At 43.0% G+C, this 27,894-nt stretch overlaps 1 protein-coding gene and 1 long non-coding RNA gene across 2 annotated transcripts in view; one reads left to right on the top strand and one right to left on the bottom strand.

Annotated features, from left to right (window-relative positions):
* The first annotated feature begins 902 nt into the window (after positions 1-902).
* SLC36A2 (solute carrier family 36 member 2) lies at positions 903-27,441 on the top strand. The gene is made up of 10 exons (NM_001206180.1): positions 903-1,129; positions 5,522-5,612; positions 6,496-6,584; positions 7,127-7,222; positions 10,991-11,075; positions 14,933-15,148; positions 16,572-16,670; positions 21,921-22,087; positions 24,019-24,188; positions 27,070-27,441. Exons 1-10 carry the CDS (start codon positions 966-968, stop codon positions 27,339-27,341), a joined length of 1,449 nt encoding a protein of 482 aa, NP_001193109.1. The 5' UTR covers positions 903-965; the 3' UTR covers positions 27,342-27,441.
* The window catches only part of LOC132345774 (uncharacterized), a 21,194-nt gene continuing 17,682 nt past the window's right edge, over positions 24,383-27,894 (bottom strand). The window contains exons 3-4 of the long non-coding RNA XR_009495321.1: positions 27,620-27,820; positions 24,383-25,828 (exon numbers count right to left, since the gene is read on the bottom strand). This is a non-coding gene — a long non-coding RNA (uncharacterized lncRNA). The remainder of the gene's footprint in view (positions 25,829-27,619; positions 27,821-27,894) is intronic.

The raw sequence follows: 27,894 nt of genomic DNA, 5'->3' as shown, positions 1-27,894 counted from the left end.
TAGGGAATGGGATGGCTTGAGTAAAGTGCTGTAATTTTGAGGGAGGAGGAAATTTTGGCCTATTCATCTATCACTGAAGCAGAGATGATGACAGAGAACAGAACACTAGAGAAACCTCCAAAGGCTTCTTTAGCCACACAGTTCTGTTTTGACAGTCACATGTGACTTTAGGCAACTCACTCCCTCGGCTGAGGCCAGCGTCCTACCCAGTGAAATGGGGCTGGGTTGAGTTATCTCTGCCTCTCTGACCCTTTCTGAAAGGATCCTCCTCTCTTCCTGAAGCCTCACAAAAGCTAAGAAGCAGTTAGAGGTGAGTAAGTGAGGTTCCTTTTTTTTCCAACTTAATAAAGGGGAGCTCCTAGAAGGATGCCTCACAGCAGATATGCAGCCAATGGGAAGTGGGGCCCCTGCCCCTGTGGAGGGGGAGGAGGGTAGGCGTTCTCTTGGAGGTAGACATGGGTTATTGGCTAAAAAACTGGATGGATGCGTTGAACTCTCATCCCTACTCTGTCACTTTTTTAGTTATGTGACCTTAGGCAGGTCCTTTTACTTCAGAGCCTGATTTCCTCACTATTTAATTTATAGGACTAAGTGAGAAAATATAGGGAAAGCACTTAGAAGAGCATCTATCCCTTAGAGAAATGCTTAATAAATATTAGTCATCAAAATGATCAGTATCGTAGTTGCTGTTGCCACTACTGTTGTTAGGTAAGCAGGGATGACTCCCTTCCCAGACCCCTCCCCTCCCCTCCTTTCCTCCTCAGTCTGGGGATTGTTCCTCTCCCCCGGGTTTCTTCAGGCAGGAGGCGCACCCTCCGGGGGAGGTGGGCGGGGCCTCTTTCCCGCTTGGCCAGAGCCTGAAGAAAGGCACAAGCCGCACAGCTGGAGTTTTGCACCTGACTGGACACCTTCCTGCTCAGTGCAGACCCCCTCCATCACCGGGAGCCCTCTCTTTCTGAACAGCCATGTCCATGGCAAAGAGTGCCAGGAGTCCCCAGGAAGCTGTTGACCTCGATCTGGACCTCAGGTCCCCTCCTGAAAGTGCCAAGAAGCTGCCGAACAAGGACTCCAGTTTCTTGGATGGAAGCCCTTCCGAGTCACCCAGCTTGGAGACGACCAAGGGCATAACGTGAGTGCTCTTTACTGCCATCTCCATTTCTGCCTTCCAGCCTGGAAGCTTGCAGTGACAAGAACCCCGAGAGGTGTGTTGACCCCCAAAGCATTGTGCACATGGGGAGACCAAGGCTTCAAGAAATGCAGTCGGAGGCTGAGTCAACTTGAGAACTTAAAGGGGCAGGAGGGGGGACTGTCAGAAAGCCCTCAAGATATAGTGATCTAGCCCCCAACACATGCACATGGGGGACACTGAGGCACCTTACCCCAGGCCACGCCCTGGCTCGTTGGTAGGATGGGGGCTGGAATCCAGTACTGGCCCTAGAGTCTGTTTGTTTGCTTGTTTTTAACTGAAGTACAGCCCTAAAGTCAGTTTATTTTATTTTGAAGTGTAGCCCTAGAGTCAGTTTTGCTTCTGGCTGGCCCTGATAGTGTCTGGGAGGGAGGCAGAATCCCCAGCTTCTTGGTATAGAAGGTGACGCTTGAGCTAAAACCACAGACAACCAAGCATTGCCTCCTCCCTGCAGTTACCTGGCCTCTATTTCAATTGACAACTGCAGTGACAACATCAGAAGCACAGTATGTAGAACAGTCTAGTTTCTTCCACCTTCCTGGGTCTGTGTCGGGGGAAGGGGAGATCTCTGGGGAGGCTTTCAAACCATGACAAGGAGGGATGTACTCAAAGCAGGGAAACCAAGCTACAGGCCCCAGCTCCCTTCCTCTCCACCCTTCAAGCAGCGTGGCTAGTGGCTGACGGGCATGGTGGTAAAGATCCTGCAGCTTTATGAAGAAAACATTGACCCTGTCAGTATAGTAGAAAGGACATATGCATCCAAGAAGGTCTGCTCCTTCTTTTTCTAAGCCTCAGTTTATCCCCATATGCAAAACAGGGATACATTGGTGGCAATGTGAATTTAAGGAGGGTGGCTATGGAAATTAAATCTGAAAGATTGAATGTTGTAGGGGTCGGGGGACAGTGTACAGCAAAGAGGGAGAAGTTATGATAAAGGGGCAGGCAAAGCTGCTCCCATGCCACCCCGCAGGACGATTCGGGGATGGACACAGTGACTGACATTATGACATGGTTCACTTGCCCCAGGACTAGTCCTGGGAATTGCTAAGAATTCACAATACTGAGAGTGAGCCCTTCAGGACTTGGGACCATCCACTGCTGAGGTGGGGTATTTCAGAGTTTTCATTATTTAAAAAAATTTTTTCCATACCATGGGACATATGAGACCTTAGTTCCTCAACCAGGGATTGAACCTGCAAGCCTCTAATTGGAAGCAAAGAGTCTTAACCACTGGACCACCAGGGAAGTCCCTGTTCAGTTCAGTTCAGTCATTCTGTCATGTCCGACTCTTTGCGACCCCATGAACCGAGCACACCAGGCCTCCCTGTCCATCACCAACTACCAGAGTCCACCCAAACCCATGTCCATTGAGTCAGTGATGCCATCCAACCATCTCATCCTCTGTCATCCCCTTCTCCTCCTGCCCTCAATCTTTCCCAGCATCAGGGTCTTTTCAAATGAGTCAGCTCTTTCCATCAGGTGGCCAAAGTGTGGGAGTTTCAGATTCAATATCAGTCCTTCCAGTGAACACCCAGGACTGATCTCCTTTAGGATGGACTGGTTGGAAGTCCCTGAGGTGGGGTATTTCTCAATCAGAGACCTTGAGGGAACCAATTAGCTCTTATCTCCTGAGCTAAAACATAGTTAAATGGTAATTTGAGCTATGTAAGAATCAAAAGTATAAAGCAAGTCAGAACTTGCTCCTAGTTAGGAAGGAGGTAATAAACAGGTCAAGTAAGTATGGTACCTGTGGAGTATATTCACCTGGGTTTGAATTCCCACTTTAGCTACTTACCAGCCAGAGCAGGTGATAGAACTTCTCAGTACTCTAGACTCTCCCCTGTGAAATAACAGTCAGGTCCTCCCAGGTTGGCTGCAAAGGACATCGTGGAGGAAGCCCCCAAGTGCAGTGCCTGCAAGCTGATGGCCACAACTATAATGACATTCCAGAGTCACCGAAGGAGTTAGGACTAGCACCCAGGTCTCCTGCCTCCCAGCCCAGTGCTTTGCACAGTTCACCACATTATTAAGTTGCCTGAGTGGTCTAAATTCTGATTTCCTAAGTCCTTTAGATAGAAATTTCCAAGTGACCCGTTGACCGTGGTTGCCAAACAAACCCATCATTGGAGAACCGTGGGGTGCAGTGCTCTGTCAGCGATGTTGACACCCACAGGGTGAGAGAAAAGCATGCAAAGACTCTCCTACCCTCTTTCTTTCCCCCGCAGTTTTCCTCTTTAACCCTTAACAAGTCAATGGGCAGTTCCTCAGGAAACTAGAGGATTCAGGGATTAATATAAAGATACAGGTGTTTGGGACAGGTCCTTCAAAAATACCATTCCTCCTAATATTTACAGAGGCCTAGCAAAACAGACATGCTGCCCACTATAACACAGCTAGTTAAATTGTAGCCTTGGGTTTTTTGTTTGTTTGTTTGCTTTTGGCCAGGCTGTGTACACCAAGATCTGGTTGGGATCTTGGTTCCTCAACCAGGGATTGAACCCAAGCCCCCTCCAGTGGAAGCATGGAGTCTTAACCACTGGACTACCACAGAAGTCCAGCCTTGGGTTTTAATCCCTGATTGTCCAACCCCAGAGACGAGGCTTTTTCCAGAGTACTTCTGCTGTTTTGAGCAGTAAGTCTCCTCACTGGAAGGCTCTCATGGGAAAGTGGTAAAGTTTCTCAACTTGTAAGCCCAATACTCAGTTTAACCTGGTCTAGCTTCCCTGGTGGCTCAGAGATTAAAGAATCTGCCTCCTATGCGGGAGACCTGGGTTTGATCCCTGGGTCGGGAAAATCCCCTGGAGAAGGAAATGGCAACCCACTCCAGTATTCTTGCCTGGAGAATCCCATGGACAGAGGAGCCTGGTGGGCTACAGTCCACAGGGTTGCAAAGAGTCGAAGACGACTGAGTGACTTCACTTTCACTTTCTTTTTCAAAGAGATATGAAGATAGGTTGTTAATTCACCATCAAAGAGAGTATACGTTTCTCCTTAATGGTTTAGACCTTGTCTTCTGGACCACCTTCACATCTGTCTTAAAGAAAGTTCTGAAATTTGGGTTTTGTTTTTGTTGGAAGTGGGAGGAGACTTGCCATTCCCCAGTTTGATGTCCTGGCCTGAGGGGGAAAAAAAAATCTCTCTGGAGCCCAAACCCGAAATTACCCTGTCCTAGCAGATACCCACCTGGGGGCCCAAGTCACTTGATTTCTTTACCAGAAGTCACATGATTTCTGTTTGCTGCCTCCCCTTTCCCCTTTCCTCTGAGTTCAGTTCTGTATCTGCTAATGATACCGTGACCATGGGCCCTCTCTGAGCCTTAGCTTCCTCTATTATGAAATGGGGCTGTCTCTTTAACTCATCTATCTGAACTCCTTTCCTGGAGACAGCCCAGTAGAAGTGAGGTGAAGAACAGAAACTCTGAGACAGTTTCTGGGTATATATACCCAGAATATCCTTAGATAGTCCATGGGGTCGCAAAGAGTTGGACACAACTGAAACAACTTAGCACACACACATCCTTAGATAAGTCTATTTAAAAAAATCTCTATTCCTCAGTTTCTTCATCTGCAAAAAAGGTAATAACGTACTTTCTCATCATCACAAGAAGATTAAATGAGATAATGCATGAAATCCTTAGCATAATGTCTGTTATATATTCTAGCAAGTGTTCTAATGGCATATGTTAAGTGTGAGCTGTTAAAACTAATGCATGCATGCTAAGTCACTTCAGTCATGTCTGATTCTACGACCCCGTGGACTATAGCCCGCCAGGCTCCTGTGTCCATGGGGTTCTCCAGGCAGCAATGTGGGAGTGGGTTGCCATGCCCTCCTCCAGGGGATGTTCCCAACCCAGGGATCAAACCCACGTCTCCTGCACTGCAGGCAGATTCTTTACCACTGAGCCACCAAAAAGAAAGAAAGTGAAGTCGCTCAGTTGTGTCTGACTCTTTGCAACCCCATGGACTGTAGCCTACCAGGTTCCTCCATCCATGGGATTTTCCAGGCAAGAATACTGGAGTGGGTTGCCATTTCCTTCTCCAGGAGATCTTCCCAACCCAGAGATTGAACCCGGGTCTCCCGCATTGTAGGCAGACACTTTACTGTCTGAGCCACCAGAGAAGCCCCTAAAACCAGGATAGTGCAGGGCAAATTGGGATGCTTGGTCACCCTACATGAGATCCAGAGTGCCTGAAAAGGCCATGGGGGCTGAGATACAGACAGGAGTGTACTTATGGACCAGCTCAATCAGGCATGGCATGCTGGAATAGGATGCCTGTTGGATCTCCTCACCTCTGTGCACCCACATGCTCATGTCTTTTTCCTCTCCTCTTTTAGAGCATTCCAGACCTTGGTTCACCTGGTGAAAGGCAACATGGGCACAGGGGTCCTGGGACTCCCGCTGGCTATGAAGAATGCAGGCATCCTGGTAAGAGGGGCTGCTGAAGGTGGGTTCAATACAACTGGATAGTAGCTGGGAGTAGGAGGACAGGGTTTACGGTGGCCTACAGTGAGCAATCTTTCTGAAATGCAACTTGGAGTCTAGACATCTAAGCTGGGTTTGAATTCTGGCTGTGCCACAGACTTTGAGTGGCCTTAGCGAGTCAGTCTGGAGAAGGCAATGGCAACCCACTCCAGTACTCTTGCCTGGAAAATCCCATGGACAGAGGAGCCTGGTAGGCTGCAGTCCATGGGGTCAAGAAGAGTTGGACATGACTGAGAGACTTTACTTTCACTTTTCACTTTCATGCATTGGAGAAGGAAATGGCAACCCACTCCAGTGTTCTTGCCTGGAGAATCCCAAGGACAGTGGAGCCCGGTGGGCTGCTGTCTATGGGGTCGCACAGAGTTGGACACGACTGAAGCGACTTAGCAGCAGCAGCAGCGGGTCAGTTGTCCACAGTCCAGGTGTCATTTCCTCCCTTGTGCAATGCTAGGGTTGGACCATAGCTGGTATTCCAACTGTGTTCTATAGAGCACTACCTCTCAGGGACACTCAGAACCCACAAGGATCAGAATTCTGAGTCCCTTACTCCCACCACAGCACCTCATTGTAATTGCTTTTTGCACTTTATTGGAGTACTACCTGAGATCACATTTGAAAGAATACATAACATTGTAAGCCAACTATACTTCAAGAAAGAAAAAAGAAAAGAAAGAATAAATGTTACTGCTAAAAAAGGCTCACAAACCAGTTTGCTAGAAAGTTCTCTGATTCCTGAGTAATATCTGTGCTACCAAATCTCTCCTCTCCATGTTATTCACAAACTCATTCTCTCCTCTCTTCCCTTGCCCCTTGGCCCGTCCTCCAGATGGGCCCACTCAGTTTGCTGGCCATTGGCTTCATCTCCTGCCACTCTATGCACATCCTGATCAGGTGTGCCCGGCGCTTCTGCCACAGGTGAGGAAAACAGCATCTTGTCAACTCCCTCAGTACTTGGGTCTCAGAGACATCCCAGAAACATCCCAGGTAATAAGATTTCACTTCTTAATGTCCTTCAACAAGGCCCAGAAAAACAGAAAAGCATTTGGGGCAGGGACCTAAGGAGGCTCTTCCGTGACTCATTAGCTGATCTCAGTCAGACCATTGTGCTTATCCAGCTGGCTCATCTGTAAATTGGACATAAACAATCCATGCCTAACCGTGCCTCAGAGAATTGTCGTGAGGATCCAATAGAATCATGGATATGAGAACACCTGTACCTATGCAATATGTGTGTTATTACCCTTGTTATGTAGTCACCGCCCCGATTGACAGGTAAGGAAAACAAGCCATCAGGGAAATACCACCAGGTGTCAAAAGTCTGAACTAGAACTTGGGTGCCTGCCCCAGTGTTCTTTCCATTCCAGCTGGGTTCTGCCTTGCTATGTGTCTCCTGACTTTTCAGTATGTAATCTTAGGTTAAACTGCCTCCCGCTAACTGTATGCACTCTCTTCTGCAGGTTCAATAAGCCCTTTATGGATTATGGGGATACAGTGATGCATGGACTAGAAGCCAACCCCAGCGCCTGGCTCCGAAACCACGCACACTGGGGAAGGTATCTTATTCTTCCTTTGCCCAAAGTATGAAGAACATGTGACTGTCAGGGCTGCCCTCTTCCCTGCAAAGTTGGCTCATGTGATACAGAACAGTGGACTTCACATGAAAGGAGTTCAATGGCAATCTGCCTGATCCAGCCTTTTTCCTTATGTATACAGAGGGCTCATTCCTTTGCTGTCCAACTTTAATTTCATTCATCTTTTTATTAAACCACATTTATTTAGTTGCAGCTGCCTACCAGGCCCCAGAAATACTGTAGAAAACCAGGCAAACAAAGCTTTGCCCTTGCAAAATCCATAGTCCAATGGGAAACACAGACCTTAAACAGTTACTTAATAGTCACTGGGATAAGTACCATGAAGGAAGGAAGTACTAGTTGTTCCCAAGCAGGTAAGAAGAGGTATGTGGGTTCAGGTAGACTTCCTAGGATGTAACAGTTGAGATTAGGTCTGATAGAAGGCATTCTTAGGAATAAGGAATTACCTGGGGGAAAATGGGCAGGAGTCCGAGGGGCCTCCCAGGAAAAGGACCAAACTATGAAGGTCCTAAAGCAAGAGGGAGAATATGACAGTTTCAGGGCAAAGAAAGACCAGGTGGCTTGATGGCAGATGATGCTGAAGATCCAGGGCCCTATCAAGGTCTACATTTTAGACCCTCTTAAAGGTCTTGTTCTTTTCTTAAAGGCAACCAAGAAACCTTTGGAGGGTTTTAATCAGAGGCTTTCCTGTTTTAATCATATTTGCATTATCTGAAGCTCTATCTGGCTTCTTTAAGGAGAATAAATTGTAAGGAAGCAAAAGTATACTTAGGCCCATGAAAGGGCTGTTGACAACATCCTGGTGGCAGGTAACAGTGAAGGCTGGGTCCAGGCTGGTGGCAGTGGGAATGCAGAAAAGTGAATTTGGTCATTATTTGGATATTCGCATTGTGGGCAAAGGAAAGTGCCAAGGTAGACTTCTGGTGACTTCTGTTTTGGATATACGAGCAGTTGCATCAAGTGGGTAGTTATATGTATAGGGTTGAACCTATCTTCAGGCAGGAGACACTGAATTGAAGTCATTAGCTATGAAGCCAGGGGACAGAAAAGGTCTCTTAGGGAGAAAGTATATAATGAGAAGAAAATAGACCAAAAAAACCAAGACATTGATTCCTTGGTGAGCTCAAGTCTTCCTCCTGCAACTGCTACTTTTTTGCTTTCAGAGATGGTAGAAAATCAATGCCTTCTGTCCCCTGGTTTTTCTTGTTTAGTCACTAAGTCGTGTCAAATTCTTTGCAACCCCATGGACTGTAGCCCACCAGGCCCCTCTGTCCATGGGATTTCCCAAGCAAGAATACTGGAGTGGGTTGCCATGCCTTCCTCCAGGGGATCTTGCCTGGGGTCAACCCCATGTCTCCTGCATTGCAGGTGGATTCTTTACTGCTGAGCCACCTGGGAAGCCTCTGTTCCCTGGTACTTGGGAGTAAATCTACTCTTTTGTCTTCATTTCCAGACCTCTCCCCACCTTCTCTACTCTTTTCTGCACATCTCTAGATTATCAAAGTCTCTTTTGAACTGTGATATTCCAAACTGCACTACCTGAGGTGTGCCTTGCCCATGAGCATCATGGATCTGGTGCCTCTCTTGACCCGAAGCCCCTTCACACATTGCATTATAAATTCAGTCTATGAGCAGACTAGAAAGGTTATGGGATAATTATCAGGATTTTCCCAACTGTGTAACCCAAGAGGAGGCTTTTGTCTGTCGAAACCCCTCAGATCCTTTGACTCATTGTTGAGCACATAACGTAGATTTTCCTGCTCTATTTAAGAACACCACTCCATTAATTATCTCCTCTCCTATAACCTGAACTTCTTTTTGAACTATGAATTCTTCCTCCCAATGTTGAAATGTGTTCCTATATCTCCATCTTAAAAATAAATAAATTAATAAAGCCCCCTGGACCATATACCACCCTCTATCTCATATTCATTTTCTGATTATTCAGCAGATATACACTACTAAATATCTGCAGTGTATTAAGTGAAGTCACTCAGTCATGTCTGACTCTTTGCGATCCCATGGACTGTGGCTTATCAAGCTCCTCTGTCCGTGGGATTTTCCAGGCAAGAGTGCTGGAGTGGATTGCCATTTCCTTCTCCAGAGGATCTTCCCGACCCAGGAATTGAACCCAGGTCTCCTGCATTGCAGGCAGACGCTTTACCGTCTGAGCCACCACTGTATTAGAAGTACTTTAATCAGTGGGTTTACAGTGATAAACAAATGGGGTACCTTCAACACTGGAACTCACACCCTAACTTCATGAAAGAAAAGCTCGCCCTCTGACTTTACTTCCACACACCCCATCACACCTCCTTCATGGGTCCCCTGGCTTTCCTGTCATATACTTCTACCAAAGTCCTTTCCACCAGTGTCCTAAAAGCAATCTCTGATACACCTTCTTTGCCCCAGAGAACCTCTCGGAGGCAGTAGGGACAACTGACTGTTCTCTTCTTTGAATGTTTTCTCTACACTTGACTTCTGTTAAGCCCCCTTTCACCCTAGTTTTCCCACCTACCTCTCTGGCCATTACTTTGCAGGCTTTTTTGTTTCTATTCTCCTTTTAAATGTTGGTATTCTCTAGGGTTTGGAACACTGCCTTTTCTTCTCTGTACACTTTCCAACACTGATTCACCTTCTCAAGGATTTATCCACTACCTGAATAAAGGTATTTTGTCCTTTATCCATTACCTGGATAAATAATTTGTCTATTTCCTGGACAAATCAGCATTTTCAGATCCCAGTATATGGCTGAATGTCTCCTATAGGAACCCAAGCTCAACCATTCAAGTACTGAATGTGCCATTCCTCCCCTTCCCTAAAGCCTCTTATTCCTTCTGAGTTTCGCTGTTCATTTTGTTGTCCAGGACAAACAACTTGGCACTTACCTTAGGTCATTTCCTTTTTCCTTTCCCTGGGTGTAGGTGGTCACCAGGTTCTGTAAGTTTTTGTTACCTAGTGTCTCTTAAAATGTTTTCTTTTCTCTCACTTTAACGACCATGGCTTTGTCCAGGTAGCTGCCATCTTTCACCTCCGTTATCAGGTCTTCCCACCCTCAGTCTTGGCCCCTCAGTGGACTCTCCACATGCCTGCTGTAGAACTCTGCCTAATCCCTCTGCTGAAATGCTTTTTCATCACTTCCTCCTCATCATCTGCTCCTCCTCTTTATTCCTTTTCTTTCTCTTTCTTCCTCTTCCCAAGGGACTCTGCTCAGGTATTGGCTTTTCTAAAAAGGCTGTTTGCTCCCTAATTTGGGTAAACTGCCCTTTTTACCATGGCCCTTAGGACCATGTTATTTATTTATTTATTTTTTTGTCTATCTCATCCACTAATCTCTCAACCAGTAGAGGAAGGGGCCGTGTGTTATTTGTCTGTGTATCCTTAGTGCCTAATATGGTGTCCGGCACTGGTAGGAAAAAGTTTTAATGATCGCTAATAAGCTGACCCTACTGCCTTGTATCGGGTAGTATCAGCACAGAGCTGGGTATGGGGCAAGGTTTCTCATGATGAAGAATTTTACCACTTGCTGAGCTCAGAGTGTGGGGGTGATTTAAAAACATGTTTTTAAAAGAACTATTGTTACATCCCTTCTTACTACCGCATTGTTGATTGTGGTGGCAGGACCAAGGGTGCTGGTCAAGGGTCACCAACCCCTGAGGACAGAAGCGGAAATGACAAGTCAATTCTTCTTTTATAACAAGTTTTTTCTTTCTCTCTGCTCTCTTTCAGGCGTATCGTGAGCTTCTTTCTTATAGTCACCCAGATGGGCTTCTGCTGCGTATACATTGTGTTTCTGGCTGATAATTTAAAACAGGTAGAGTCTTCTAGAGAAGGTGAGAGGGAAAAAGATCTGCAAAAGGAGGATCCTCTCTTTTTAGTTGTTCAACAAATGGCTTCTTCTCTTTGGGCCCTAGTGTCCTCATCATGGGGCGCCCCAGGTGGCACAGTGGTAAAGAATCCGTCTGCCAATGCAGGAGACACAAGAAATGAGAGTTCAATCCCTGCGTCAGTAAGATCCCTGGAGAAGGAAATGATAACCCACTCCAGTATTCTTGCCTGGGAAATCCCATGGACAGAGGAGCCTGGTAGGCTATAGTCCATGGGGTCACAGAGTTAGATATGACCGAGCATGCATGCACACACGTATTCTCATCATACAATGAAGGCTATAGTCCATGGGGTTGCAGAGTTAGATATGACTGAGCATGCATGCACACGCATATTTTCACCATACAAAGGAAAGTAAACTAGATGTTATCAGTGAACACAGACTTCCCCCAGTTCACGTATCTGCAGATTTCTGTAAGTGGTTACTTTTCCACAGTACCTTTGTCCAAGAGTTGTCTTAATCATCCTTAACTCTTCTTAAACTGATAACAGGTCTTTTCAAATGATGCCTAATCTTTGGGTCATCTTTATTACCTTTAATTGCTTCATCTTTATGGTTTAACAGTTTTTGTCCCCTAGAAATTCTTTCAATCTGACCCAGAGGTTATGTCGTAGTAATTTGAACAAAATAATATGGGTAATAACAGAGATCATCCTTAGTTAATCAATAAGCTTAACAAAGAACACTGTTGTTTAGGGCTTTTTTTTTTTCCTTAACGTAGTATCAGAAATTTGGAAATGTAAAAAAAGAAAATTAAATAGAAGGAAAAAATAGTAAGAATTCAAAGTTAGCTTCTATTATATGTCAGTTATAATGCTGATCATTTTATAAGCTTTCCCTCATTTAGTTCTCTCCATGGTCTTATCAGGGGCTTCCCTGGTGGCTCAGATGGTAAAGAATCTGCCTGCAATACGGGAGACGTGGGTTTAATCCCTGGGTTGGGAAGATACCCTGGAGGAGGGCATGGCAACCCACTCCAGTATTCTTGCCTGGAGAATCCCCATGGGCAAAGGAGCCTGGCGGGCTGCAGTCCACAGGGTCACAAAGAGTTGGACACGACTGAATGACTAAGCACACATGGTCTTATCAGAGTAGGTACTGCAGTTATTCCCATCTTGCAGGTGAGAAAAGTGATGTTATGAACTCTATAATTTATATAAATAGGGTCACAGAGTAAAGGTTAAAAACATAGGCCTTTTAACATCACAGCTCTATTTTTTAAACACTATGCTGTACTGCTTCTCAAAGTAAAACAAAAGCATTCTTAATCTAACACTCATTGGTATTGTTTTATTTTTAATGACACTTTGGTTGCTCTTTATCGTGTTTATTTATTACTAGGGAGTTCGAGAATCTTTTCATATATTTATTGGAAGTTTGTACTTTTCTTCCTTCTCTTTTTTTGGTTGTGCTAGGTCTTTGTTGCTGCATGCAGGTTTTCTCTAGGTGTGGGAAGCAGGGGCTGATCTTTGTTGCAGAGCACAGGCTTCTTACTTCGGTGTCTTCTTGGTGCAGAGCTCAGGTACTGGAGCACAGGCTCAGCGCGTGCAGCATGCGGGCTGAGTAGTTGTGGCACACGGGCTTAGTCGCTCCAGGGCAAGTGGGATTTTCCTGGACCAGGCATCAAACCCGTGTCCACTGGGTTGGCAGGCAGATTCTTATCCACTGTACCGCCAGGGAAGTCCTGTTGTTGTGTAAAATGAACATTCACTGATTAGCATTTTTTAATGTTCTTAAAAATTTTTGTATAATTAAAAATTTTTTATTTGTTTGGCTGCACAGAGTCTTAGTTGTGGCACATGGGATCTTTGATCTTTATTGCAGCATGTGGGATCTAGTTCCCTGGCCAGGAATGGAACCCAAGCCCCTTGCATTAGGAACGAGGAATCTTAGCCACTGGACCACCAGGAAAGTCTCTAAAATAATTTTTAATAGTTTTATAATTTTCCATCACAATGAATACTTAATCTTTTATCATCTGATATTGTTTCCCTTTGTTTTTCTACTATAATCTATACAAATCTTTGTATATCTGTTTATTTCTTTAGTAAATGTATATTTTAAGTAAAATCACTGGATCAGGGAGTTTGATATGAAGGCTCTTAATTGCCACGTTGCTGCTCAGAAATCAGTCTGACACTAGCAGAACTTTGTCAGTCATCTGCCTAGAGACAAGGTGAGTGTTGTCTCAAGGACTTTGCAGACTAAGTGGGGATGTGCTCTGAGGCATATGAATAAAGCTAAATATCAATATAATATTTTGGTGCTGGATCAGGACTCCATTAATGCCCTGAAGTTGGGCATGCTTAATTGTGGACTAAGGTGCAGAAATGTATGGGAGCAGGAGAAATTGTTGGAGCAAGGGAAGGCTCCCTTGAGAAGACGCATCTGAGCTGGGCATTGAAAGGTAGGTTGAAGAAGAGCTGGCAATCAAGGTGGGAGGAGGAATAAACACCCGGAGGCAGGAATGTATGGGACTTTCTCAGGAAAGGCAGTACAAGTGGTTACAGAAGGTGTGGGCCTTAGGAGAGGAAGAGTCTTCACAGTTGAATGGGTCCATTTATGGCAGGCTTTGAATACCTGGCTAATTTTCCAAGCATTTTTCCTATTGTAGTAAGGAATCAAAAAAAAAAACAAGACGTGACAATTGATTTACGTATTCATGATTTGTTAAATGAAAAGGAGATTTCAAAACAAGAGTATATGTTATGATTACAGTCTTGTAAAATGAAAAGGATGTGTGTAATATATGTAATCTGTGATATTGCAAAGCATTACCGTGCTACCCATGGGTACTGAGATTACCATTGCTTCTTCATTTTCTTCTTGCTTAACTCCAGTTTCTAATTGTTCTACAATGAATTGTGTTGCTTTCACATATCTATTGAGTCATGGTGATTCCAAAGGAGGGTGGTACCCTCCCACCTACCCCCACTTTGCCAGGGGGCTGTATATAGAGTGTACAGGGGCTGTTGCATGTTTGCCACAATGACTGGGGGGTGCTAATAGCTTCTGTTGGGTGGCATTCAAGGATGCTAAATGTCCTGCAAGGAATGGTCCAATGCTCACAAGGAAGAGTTCTCTCACTCAAAATGTCAGTGTTAGTCTAATTAAGAAACAACAATGAGCTGTTTCGGTTACAAGCAGAAGAAATGGATTCAGTGGAACTTAAGCAGAAAATAAGTTTAATGGAACAAGATTGGCTTACATCCAAATGACAGAGAAAACTTTAAAAAAATGGGTTTCAGAAAAGGACAGGAAGAAGAACCAGGCCATCAAGGGAGATGTTGATAGTAGAACTGATGAGCACTCTCCTTGGGGATTCCCTGTCAGAAGTACTGTTTGCCCTTTTCCAGTTCTGCCTGTTGTCATTTTCCTATAGATTCAGATTCCAGGGAGAGATGTGAGTGCCCCTGCTTGAGTCAAGGGCCAGTCCTTTGGCTCTACCACATGATTGTGATTTACAGTCCACCAAGGCTGTATTCAGGTGAGACAGAATGCACCAAAAATAAATCAAAATCAAGAGGAATGGATTCCAGGTTGCCAAAAGCCAATGAAGAGCCACTCTAAGTTTAGGCATTTATGCTTATTAAAGTTATTTCTACAGCTTCTTTTGAGGAAATATGATGCAAAAGATTTGCAATAAGAAGTCCTAAAGTCACTCTAATTCACTGTAAGACCTGGGCATGTGAGACATGCCAGCTGTTCATGAGGGAGTCTGATGATGGGCCAGGCACTGAGCTAATCCTGTGGCCATATTGCTCTTCCCATTCCTCTCCCAGGTAGTGGAAGCAGTGAATAGCACAACCAACAACTGCTATTACAAGACAGAGATTCTGACGCCCACCATGGACTCTCGACTCTACATGCTCACCTTCCTGCCCTTCCTGGTACTGATAGTTCTCATCCGGAACCTCAGGGTCCTGACTGTCTTCTCCCTGTTGGCCAACATCACCATGCTGACCAGCTTGATCATCATTGTCCAGTACATCGTCCAGGTTAGCATACCACACTCTGACTCCTCCAACGAGCAGAGCATTTTATCAGTGATAGACTGACGCTTGGGGCCATCCCTAAGGGTAGGTATGTATGCACTTCAGTCTGCAGCTTAGAACTCACTTTATTGTAGGATTTCTTCCACAAAGATGTCTCTGTGCACTCTCATTCTTCAGGATGTCTCTTCTTTCATGTAGCTTCTCCAATACTCATTTTATAGCAAATCCTGGTTTTAGGAGAAAAACTGTACTTTTCAAGAAAAATATCTTGATTGGTGAACTACAGACCATTTCTATAACGGTTGGAGAGCAGCAGAAGGCAAATAAAAAGCAGGATTTTCTACCAGAGCTAAACTTTATTGAACTAGTCTTACATCCTCTAAGCTGCAGGCCCAAGTAATTCCAAAATTATCCCTAGGAAGTTCAAGAGAAAACAATGACAACTAATATTTAGTTGTAGAGGTATAAATAGAGAGCCTTGAAAGACCACAAATGAAGCTACTATGATGTAAATCACACATCTTTGAAGTTGAGTTATGGGTATTGATTTTCCATTAATTTCCTACTTTTCTATCCTTTCCAATTTTTGTTTTATAATAGACAAGACTACATAGAAATTTAAACCCAAAAGATCCAGGTAGTATATCTATAAAACATCTGAAAGGTATTAGGCATAATACCTTTCAGATGTTTCCTTCTTTCAGAAGTCACAAGAAAAAAAGTTCTATTGTCCATAGAATTTAGTAAAGGTAACAGATTAGCCAAATATTTTAGGATAAACTCAGATAAGTCTTAAAGCAATATTGATAGATTCTACAAAATTGAATTTCCCAATGAAACAGCTACTTCTGATTAATTATTGGACTATGCCAGAGGTTGCTCAATTAGAGAAATGGTTCTGTAATTTTGATCTGTCATAGTAGTTCACAAGGTACTTTAATAAAATATTTATTCCACACACTTTCCTTCTATTTGTAGCTCACTGAAGAAGAAAAGGGAACTTTAATACTTAGCTAACTTACTAGACTTTGGGCTCCCTAGAATGTCACTGTAACTGTGGTCGCAGTGGTTTCCAACATCTGTATCCACTGCTACATGCAAAATATTCTTGGGCACTTTAGACTAGTACTAACCTGTGTTGTATAAGATTTTCTTCTGGAGAATTCTGATAAATTAGACACCCTCCATGAGATCCTGATACTTCAATACTCTGATAATACCTCAATCTTTCTTTCCTCTGGCTCTTTGGTATTGGGCAGTGTTAAAATCAACTTTGATTATTGCCTGCTTCCTTTTGAAGTTTTATGAATTTCTTGACATTCAACTTTTTGTTCTTATAATTCAGCTATATTCTCAGAATACTCTCCCTCTTAAGGGAGCCCAAACATGCTTTAAAAGTAAATGTCTTATCGTATTTCTCTCATAGGAAATTCCAGACCCCCGCCAGTTGCCACTGGTAGCAAATTGGAAGACCTACTCACTCTTCTTTGGAACAGCCATTTTTTCATTTGAAAGCATTGGTGTGGTAAGGTTTGAATTGAGGTAGACTCTCCCAGGTGCTGTGGGTGATGGCCTTCTGAACAGGAGCTGGGAGCTCTGGATTTCTGTGTGCATGAGAGAAACTAACGTCTGACTTCACTTGGGTCAGTTTTCACCAGCAGGAGAAAGCAGGTTATCATGGCAGAGAGGTTAGAATGGTCAGGATATAGTTTTATTCCTGTCCCAATACATTTATTAAACATTTATCTTCATATCAACATACATTTCCTAATCTTTAAAAATCAAGATAAATGGAGGTGTACAATTTAAGTTACAGGATTTTTATGAAACATAAAAAAGTGTGTTTTTGGAAAGTATAGTATATTTACAGTGGAATATTGTACAGTCTCTACTTCCACACTTGAAAAAGGAAAGTGCTGTGTATAATTTTTTCTTCCAGTTTTTTGAGATATAATTGACATATAGCACTGTTAAAGTTTAAAGGTGTATGGCATAATGATTTTACTTATGTAGATCATGAAATGATTATCATAGTAAGTTTAGTGAACATGCATCATCTCATATAGATATAAAATTAATCAAATAGAAAAAATTTTTTCCTTGTGATGAGAACTTATGATTCACTTTAACCTTCATATATAGTGTTAATTATATTTGACCTACAGCACTATGTTAATTCCTGTTGCTTACAACAAATTTAGTATTTCTGTGGGTTTCAAAATGATCACCATGATAAATCTAGTAATGATAATGTCACAATACAAAGATATCACTTAGTTACTGACTATATTCCCCTTCAAAGGTATTACATAGTTATTGACTGTATTCTCTGTACTACACATTTCTCACCTGTGACTCATTTATTTTGCAATGAGTAGTCTGTGTCTCTTTGTGCCTCTATGCTTTTTACATTTACTATTAATTTATATACAGTACAATTCACTTTTATTTGATGTACATTGCTGTAAGTTTCAAGAAATGCAGAGTCATAGATGTACCACAGTCAGGACACAGAACAATTGCCCCACCATGAAAAGCTGCCTTGTGTTGCCCCTTTTGCAGTCCACTTACCCCCACTCCCATTAACCCCTGGCATTTACCTTCTGTTCTGTCTCTATTGTTTTATTTTTTTCCAGAATGTCATCCATATGGGATCAGATAGTATGTAACTTTTTAAGCCTTGCTTCTTTCACTTAGCTGCATGTAAGGTCATCCACATGGTTGCGTGCATCAGGACCTCATTGCTTTCTACCCCTGAACATACACGCATGAGCAGTACCATGATTTGCTTATCTATTGCCTGTTGAAGGACATTTAGGTTGTTTCTGGTTTCTGATGATTATGAGTAATGCTACTGTAAGCATTTGTATATAGGGTTTTGTGTAAACATATGTTTTCATTTCTCTAAGAATAGATTTTTTAGGTCACATGCTAATGTATGTTTAACTTTATAGAAAATTGCCAGACAGATTTCCAGAATGGCTGTACCATTTTTGCATTACCACCAGATGTACAAGAGTTAAGAGTTCCTTTGAATCTTTGCTGGTTCTTATCTGTATTTGTAATGTTTTTCTAAATTTAAGCCAATCTAACAGGTATGTGGTGGTATTTTATTATAATTTCATTTGCATTTTACTGATGACCAGTGATTCTGAGTCTCTTTTTTATGGTCTCATTTGATAGCTGTATATTGTCTTCAGTATAGTTCCTGTTCAGATAGTTTGTGAATTTTTAAAAAACTGAATTGTTGTCTTTTAATGTTGAGCTTTAAAAATTCTTTGTATATTCTAAATGCAAATCCTTTATTAGACATGTAATTTGCAGATATTTTTTCTAGTCTGTAGCTTATCTTTTCAGTCTCATAACAGTGTCTTCTCTAGAGAAAAAGTTTTAACTTTGATAAAGTTCAACATATCAAAAATTTTCATTTATGGATCTTACTTTTCATGTTTTCTCTAAAATGCTTTGTCTAATCCAAGGTCACAATGATTTTTCTATTATTTCTTGTAAATATTTTGTTTTCATTGTACATTTAGATCTATGATCCATTCTGAGTTAATTTTCATTAAAAGTGTTTATATGTTGAAGTTCAGTTTTTAAAGGATGCCCAATTATTCCTGCATCATTTGTTGAATAGACTGCTCTTCATTTGAATTACCTTTGCATCTTTGTAAAAAGCTAATTGGCATATGAGTATGGGTCAGTTTCTGGACTTTCTATACTGATTCATTGATCAGTGTGTCTATCCTCTCATGAATACCAAAATACCTTGATAGCACAAGTTTTATCTTAAAATCATGTCATATTAGAGCTCCAGCTTTGTCCTAATTAGTATTTGTGTGATATATCTTTTTTTCTTCCCCTTAATGGACATATATCTAAGAAGCCCCTTCAATAGGGGTTCTCAGTTCTAAAATTTCAGCTTGGTTCTTTGGTTCTTATTCTTTCAGCTTCTTTACTGAGAACTTTTGTCTGTTGATTTGTTTCAATAGTGTTCTCCCTTACTTCAGAGCACTTGGTTATAATAATTGCTTTAAAGTCTTTGATATTTCCACAATTTGAGCATATTAAGATTGACATCTGTTGTCTTATCCCTTGAGAAGTGCTGAGATTTTCCTGGTTCTTTGTATGTTGATTAATTATAGACTGTATTCTATACATTTTGAATATTGTTTTATGAGTCTCTGGAGCATGGTAAAATCCTCTGAAGAATATTGATCTTTTATTTTAGCAAGCAATCAATCTGATTAGATTAAGACCACAAGTCCTGATCCATCTTCAGGAGATCATGGTTTTATTTATGTATTTGTTCATACATAGTTTTATTTGCAGGATTGACAAGGATGCAAGGTATAGAACAGGGGTAGCTTCAGCTGTACTTTCTTTAGTATAAATCTTTGATCAGTTTGCTTCGCACACTGGTTTTGTTCAGACCATGTATTAACCTCAGTGTTCAATAAGCATATCACAGCTTAGACCATGGTTTTAATATCAGACTAGTTTTCTATCACTTTAAAGTGATACTTGGCTTCACCTTGCCTTTATACTACCCAGAGACCAGATGGTGGTCCCCACGAAAGTTTAGTTCTCAAAAGCTTTCCTTTGATGCTTCACATCAGTTCCACATGTACAGCTCAGGGCTGAGCCCAGATTTCATCCACAGATTTAGAGGGTCGCTTTCTCTGGCTCCCTCCTTTCTGTGTTTTCCTGCACACTCACCAGTGTGCTGCACAGTCATTCAGCAGCTTCTTTTTCTGGTCCTCTGGCTAGAAAGTCAGGGTTTCAGCCTCCCTACCCGTCTATCCAGTTCTTGTGACTGGACCTCACTCAAGGGTGAGTATCTAAAGTAAAGAAAGGAGGAAAGGGTAATAGAGATTCCTTCCATGGGCATGCAGCCTGTGTGGTCACATGGGGCCCTGCCTTTTAGAAGGATCCCACTCTTGGTTTAATGCCCTGCATTCATCATACTGAAATTCTTGACCTTTGACCAAGTGGTTCTTCATTGTCATTCTGCACTGGGCCCCACAAATTATGTAGCCAATCCAACTCCCCTCTTACTCTTTGGACTCTCAAAGCACCTTTTCCCTGTTCCTCTGCTCCAAGAGAATTAGTGTGTCTCAGATTTTTAGGTGCCTCTGTAACCACTGCAATCACTGGTATAGCAGACTGTTGCTCTGTGCCTGAGACTTGCCTTGGGGGCACGGCTTGGAGAGTAAAAAGGAAGCAGGAATACTAGGAATTCTCTCCATGCTCTCCGTCCCACAGGGTCCCCTATTTTAGGTCTTCCAGCCAGAAAGAGGGTTTCTGCTTGATTTTTTTTTTCCATTTGCATCCACAACATAGTTCTAGGATTTGGGCTCTCCTTAACTAGGAGATACAAGAAGAAAAAAAAAATCAGGAAACTCATTGCCATAAAGGCCATTTTTACTGTTTTTGAGCAATTCACCTTCTATTATATATTTTTCAGAGTCCATGGCTAGTTGCTTAATATATTCTGTCCAGGGCTATTAGTCTTAATCAGTGAGAGAGAGACGACATAGTATGCTTACAGCATCTTAATGAAACTGCAAACAGTGGCCAAACAAAGCACCCTTGCTGGCCAGGTTGGGCCACCCAGGGAGTTGACCTCCTTGGTCTGGTCAACCTGCAGAGCTCTTCCAGCTCTGAATGGTCCAAGGATCATTTTGTGACTCCAGGCCTGCCTTTCCTTTTTTCCCTTTAATTGTGGTAAAATGTACCTAAAATTTACCATCTTAACTTTTTAAAATTAGTTTATTTTTTATTGAAGAATAATTGCTTTACAAAATTTTGCTGTTTTCTGTCAAACCTCAACATGAATCTGCCATAGGTATACATATATCCCATCCTTTTTGAAACTCCCTCCCATCTCCCTCCCCATCCCACCCCTCTAGGTTGATACAGAGCCCCTGCTTGAGTTTCCTGAGCCGTAAGTGTACAGTTCAATGACATAAAGTATATTCGTATTATTGTACAACCATCATCACCATCCACCTCTTTTCATCTTGCAAAACCAAAACTGTGTACCCACTAAACAATAACTCCTCATTTATCCCTCCCCTGGCCTGTGGGAATCACCAGTCTACTTTCTGACTCTGAGTCTGACTACTTGGGTTACTTCAATGAGTGGGATCACACAGTGTCTGTCATTTTGTGACTGGCTTAGTTCATTTAGCTTATGTCTTCAAAAGTTGTGCATGTTGGGCATATATCAGAATTTCCTTTCTTTAAAGGCTGAATAATATTCCATTGTGTGTATGGACCACACTTTGTTTATCCATTCCTTCATCAGTGGACATTTGGGGTGCCTCGAACTTGTGGCTACTGTGAACAATGCTGCTGTGAATGTAGGTGTACAAATTTCTGTGCATGTTCCTACTTTTGATTTTGTGTACATACTTCCAGAAATGGCATGCCTTCCTCTTGATGCCCATGTTCCTCTTTTTCCTCCTTTCTTCTTGCTGCTACTGCTGCTAAGTCGCTTCAGTCATGTCCGACTCTGTGCAACTCCATAGATGGCAGCCCACCAGGCTCCCCCATCCCTGGGATTCTCCAGGCAAGAACACTGGAGTGGGTTGGCATTTCCTTCTCCAATGCATGAAAGTGAAAAATGAAAGTGAAGTCGCTCCGTCATGTCCGACTCCTAGCGACCCCACGGACTGCAGCCCGCCAGGCCCCTCCGTCCATGGGATTTTCCAGGCAAGAGTACTGGAGTGGGGTGCCATTGCCTTCTCCTTACATTGTGGTATTTCTTTAGGTTCTGCCCTTGGAGAACAAGATGAAGGATGCCCGCCGCTTCCCAGTCATCCTGTCTTTGGGAATGTCCATCGTTACTGCCCTCTACGTCAGTGTCGGGTCTCTGGGCTACCTGCGGTTTGGAGATGATGTCAAGGCCAGCATAACCCTTAACCTGCCCAACTGCTGGTAACTCCATGGGTCTCAGGTGGTGGGGACTCAGGGCCAGTGGGCACAGGAACATATAGGTCACTTTCTCCTCCCTTCCACAGAAGGCAAACTGAGGTCTGGAGGGCATCCACAAGGAGAAACAGAGCTGTCACGGGAACCCTGGGCTCTAGATTCTCTGTCCAGGGAGCTCTTCTTCAACAACAGTCTCCCATGTTGAGTGAGGCCTTGATAGCTTAGTGCGAGGAAGGACATGATTTAGGAAAATAGGGGGAAAGTCAGAGTCCTTGGTCACCTAAGGAGAGAAAGGAAGGGGCACAGAGGCCAAGAGGCAGAGAGAGGAGCCAGTGGGCAGCTCCAATTACATTTACTAAGGCTGTACTACCAAGTCTTGCAGAGTAGCTAGGATGAAAAAGTAGTAAAACAAGAAGTAATGAGGGAGGACCATTGGAACCTGGAAAATGTTTATATTTAAGTGACCCAATTCATACAACATTTAGCTGACCCAGACTTCAATAATGCAGTATCTCAATAGATAGATGATCCCTATCACATTGTGCATCATTTTCTCCCACACTGAGGCATGTCATTCATTACAAGATACCTGTCTTTTGAAGGGTCACTTGGAGGCTTAAGTTATCTAAGTGGTGCTCCTTTCCCAAGCTGATCAATATCATTCATCAAGCAATTATTGTATCCCAATTACATGCAGATGAAAGTGTAGACACATGGTGATGGGAGGGTATTGATGTGAGCAGACTATAATTTTGAGCTTCATGATCTTTTCAGCTTGTGATCCAATGGAAATGGGGAAGGGATAGTGTATGTACACAAATGTAACTTAATGAAAAAAGAAGCCCTCCAGAATAGTGGAGAGGCCTGGAGGACTCCCCAGTAGAAAAAGTACATTGGAGTGGGAGTACAGGGGATCATCCTGTCCAATGAGATGGCTCCATCCAAACAAGGACAACTGCAGCACCCTGGATCCAGGTCCCAGTTACACCAACCCTTAGCTTATGGTCATGGGTGGTTTATTTAACTTCTCTGACTCTCATTTTCCTCTTCTAAAAAACAGAGTTATCATGTGGATCACGTTGGATATGTCTAAAGGCATCTGGCATGTAGTGCTTCCTTGGGAATTTCAAAAAATAGGTGGGGACTGCACAGATGGAGGGAGTAGAGAGGGTGTTCCAGGCAACAGAACTAGTGTAAGCAAGAAACCCAGAAATATGAAAGTTAGCCTTTGTAAGGAATGGACTGAGTGTGCACAGACAGGTTTACTCAACAGGCCAGATGCATCTACCACATTATTGAACTAAAGGGGAAAAGCCTTACCTCCGTAGGTCATAAAAGGCATCAATAACACTCAACACCCCCCATCATGTGGTCTCTCTGCCCCTAGCCTGAGACCTCTAAGTAACCCTGTCTCTTCTTTTATCCCTCTTTGTAAACTACCTCTTCCCCCAAGGATTTGGGATTCTGCAGTTCTTTCAGCCTACTTGAAGTATTTGTTGATATGCCAACAGTTTTGAGGGATCCAGAGAATTCCTAAGAACACAGAGATTACAAAGGAGCAGATCTTTTAGACCCAGGTCTTCACTACTTATCACTTGTATCTCCCTGAGCAAGGTACCTGGCCTGAACTTCTCTTTCCTAAAATCTAAAATCCAGCCTCAAGTGATAATGGTTTGTGAAGGTGTTATTTATACCCATACCCGAGATTCTTTTTAGAGGTAACCCTCTCAACTGCTTCCATTTGAGTCTGTGACGATTCTGTCTCTTACCACTGCATGCCCTTCCGTGACTTCCTCTTGCAGGTGGTCCCTCCCCATCATTTTCAGACAAGGAAACATTTGCCCACAAGACTGTTCCAAGGTCAGAGGTTAATGTACAAAGATTCCAGGTGTCAGAGCACGTTGGCCTTGAGAGCACTGCTCTGGTTTGTCCTGCAGGCTGTACCAGTCAGTCAAGATCCTCTACATTGTTGGAATCCTGTGCACCTACGCCCTGCAGTTCTACGTCCCTGCGGAAATCATCATTCCCTTAGCCACCTCCCGCGTGTCGAAGCGCTGGGCCCTGCCTCTGGACTTGTTCATTCGCCTCGCCATGGTCAGCCTGACATGTGAGTGGAAGGCAGAGCGCCTGGTTTTTCCAGAGAGCTATCAGGAATCAGCCAGATGGTAGACGATAGTCACAATAACCAGCATTAATTGCACACTGTAACTGCATTTCTGGGGCCATTCTAAGGCTTTCAAAGTAGTAATTCATTTTATTTAAGCTTGAGGAATAACTTCATTCTTACATCTACTTAATTAGATAGACTTACTGGTGTCCAGCTTGAGGGAATAACAACTTATCAAGTAATAATTACAAAAGAATTGACTTTCATTAAACACCTACTGTGTGCTGTCCTCTGAGCTAAGCTCTTTCTCTCCTATATTTCATAATATTTTCTTCAGTCTTTGCAGGAACTCTTATGACGTAGGACTATGATAAACTCTACATTAAATGAGAAAGCTGAGGGAGGGAGTGAGAAGCAATTGGGCAGGAAGTGCCAGAGGTGGGATTTGAACCCAAGTCATCTCCGTCCAGACCCATCACAGTTTACCTCCAGGACAGAGGTTGAAAATGGTGGCCAGTGGCAGCCCTCCTTGTGCTCTAGGCCCTATGATCCAGGGTTCCCCTCTCTTTTAGTATTTTAGTGGGGGTGAAGATTAGAGATTCCTGCGTTGTGTGCTCCGGCCCCCTGTACCTAAGGCTCCTTGTAATTGTGATTCTTGTTGTGCTAGACCAGCCCATATAAATCACGGGACACCGATTTTCTTCCTTTGATATCATTTATTCCCAGTTTGTCCTCGGAGGCAGGGACACCACCATACAGAATATTAGAGACTCTAGAAAGATCAGTGAATTTGCCTTAGATATGAAGATAACAATTCCTTAAGCTTTTGCATTTGCCCCAATCAGTACAGTAAAGAATCTGCCTGCAATGTGGGAGACCCAGGTTTGATCCCTGGGTTGGGAAGATCCCCTGGAGAAGGGCATGGCAACCCACTCCAGTATTCCTGTCTGGAGAATTCTATGGACAGAGGAGCCTGGCAGGCTGCAGTCCATGGGGTCTCAAGGATTCCGATACGACTGAGTGACTAATGCTTTCACTTTCTTTTCAATCAGTACGTATGCAAACAAGTAAAAATAATAAAGTAGGAACTTCCCTGGCAGTCCAATGGTTAAGAATCCATGCTTCCACCCTAGGTTTAACCCCTGTTGTTGTTCAGTCGCCAAGTTGTATCCGACTCTGTGACCCTGTGGACTGCAGTACTTCAGGCCTCCCTGTCCCTCACCATCTCCCAGAGTTTGCCCATTTTGATCCCTGATCAGGGAACTAAGATGCTGCATGCCACACGGTATGGCCAAAAGACAAAAGAAAAACAAATAATAAAGTAATAGTGAAGTAATAATAAAAATAACTTTTCTGAGTGCTTTGCATGAATTAACTTCTTTAAGACTTTAAAACCATTTGCAGTATGAACAATAATACCTAACAGGATAGACACCATCCCCATTTGGCAGATGAGGAAAAAAGCTGAGAAAGAGTTGGAGACTTAACTCAAGGCCACACAGGGAGAATCCTGCCTTCCAGTCCTGATTTGTGCTGTTATACCACACTCCATTGTAGCAGACCTGGGGGAAGCTTCTGTGTTTTGCTTGTAATCAGGATAATTGTCCATCAAGTGAAATAAAAAATGTAAAAGCCCAGGCCTATAAAACATCATACAAAAAACATATATATTATAAATCATATAATTTCAGGATCTTTAGCTTTAAGTGTTTCTTTGTTAGACATTTTATGACATGTATGTAAATCTTGGAGAAGATACTCCTTTAAAGGAACCCTGTAATCTTATTCCCACTGAAGATCCCCTTTCTCCTGTGAGTAATTACTCATTCTAATTGTTTGCAAGTAAGAGGTGTTTGTAGTCCTGTTAATTATTAATGTTAGTTCCACAAAGGCAAGGGGTTTCTTTGTCTGTTTTGTACATTGATATATTCCAAACAGCTGGGACAGTTCCCAGCACTGTTGTTTAGTGTTATTTATTAAGTAAAAGCTTAATCATTAAACATGTAGAGATTTGAAATGTACCTCTGTGGCATGAAAATTATCTTAAACTAAAAACATTAGTACAAGCAGCCTCGGGGGAAAACCCTTATCTAAATGTCCTTTGTGAATTAAGCAGAATATTCTGAAAAATACAGGCACCATAAATCCCCTTTCTGGGAGATTTTCAGTCAGAGAGACTAACCATCATCACAGTCTAAGTAATTTAATTAAATAACACGGAAGCTCTCCCCCACTTTAATTCCTCTTTTGAAGTGAGTATGTAAATCCCTATCTTTGTTTAGGGACCCAGTTCATATGAAGGCTGTGTGTGTTTGTGCTCAGTTGCTCAGTCATGTCCGACTCTGTGACCCCATGAACTGCAGCCCACCAGACTCCTCTGTCCATGGAATTTTCCAAGCAAGAATACTGGAGTGGGTTGCCATTTCCTCCTCCAGGGGATCTTCCTGACCCAGGGATCAAATATCTCTTGCATCCCCTGCATTGGCAGGAAGATTCTTTACCACTGCGTGGCCTAGGAAACCCCATATGAAGGCTTCCTAACCCTAAATCAACCTTGTCTTTCCTTCTGTTAATCTGCCTGTTGTCAGTTAAATTCAAAGACCCCCAAACACTGAACCTAAATGAGAAGAGGGAAAGTTTTTCTTTTCAATAATATTAATGTCTGTATTTGAAAGATGATTGAAAGGAGACACACTATAATTTTAATGTGTAACCTTTAGTGAATGTGGTTGGTGGTATTATAGGAGTTTCAGCTTTTCTTTATGTAGCTGTATGTGTAAGAAACAATTGGTATATGTTTTAATTAGAGGATTTTTAAAGCAAAATTTAAGACTTTGGCTAAGCCCAGAAAGTTCCATCTATCCTGTATCATCTCCTGCAGGCATCTTGGCTATCCTCATCCCCCGCCTGGACCTGGTCCTCTCCCTGGTGGGCTCCCTGAGTGGCAGTGCCCTGGCCTTCATCATCCCACCCCTCCTGGAGATCAGCACCTACTACTCAGAGGGCCTGAGCCCCATCACCATCGTCAAGGACACCCTGATCAGCATCCTGGGCTTCGTGGGCTTTGTGATGGGGACCTACCAGGCCCTAGATGAGCTGATCCAGTCAGGAGACTCTCCCACCTTTTCCAACTCCACTATTTTTATTCAGTGAATATGGCACTGCTTCTTTCCACCAGCACCTTGACATTTAATGACACAAATCTCTTTTATGTGCATTATCTGTATTTTGGGGCTTTACCTTTCTCTGGGCTAAGTCACAGTGAAACAAGCACGGACTTACCAAGATAAGGTCTAGGTGGTAATTTAAAAATTTTTGTGTGTTTACTTCTTTTCTTTCCATCTCTAGCTTTCCCCTACACTGAGAGCTCTCCCTCTGAAGGCTCTTGATTCCATCCAACTTTTTGGCAGTTCACATGATGAATTTCTTACCTTGAGTGGGGCTATGCAAGAGGAAGCCAACAGGGGGGATCCAAGAGGCAGCGACTGACAGAAGGAGGGGCAGCCTGCTAAGGTTACGGTGATTTGGTAAAGGGTGTCCTTTTTTCCAGTGGACATAATCCATAATCCAGCAAAGTGTGAATAGCTCCAGCATCAAAGCGGTAGGATCCAGAGGTCCAGTGCAAACTGCAGCTGTCAGACAGAAAAGAGCCATCATGTTTAAATCAAGGGCAATAAACTTTCTCGACAGCTGGATAAAGTTTTGG

The sequence above is a fragment of the Bos taurus genome, chromosome 7, assembly GCF_002263795.3.
Source record: "Bos taurus isolate L1 Dominette 01449 registration number 42190680 breed Hereford chromosome 7, ARS-UCD2.0, whole genome shotgun sequence".
In the NCBI taxonomy this organism is placed as follows: Eukaryota; Metazoa; Chordata; class Mammalia; order Artiodactyla; family Bovidae; genus Bos; species Bos taurus.
This window is presented reverse-complemented; position numbering and strand designations above follow the sequence as displayed.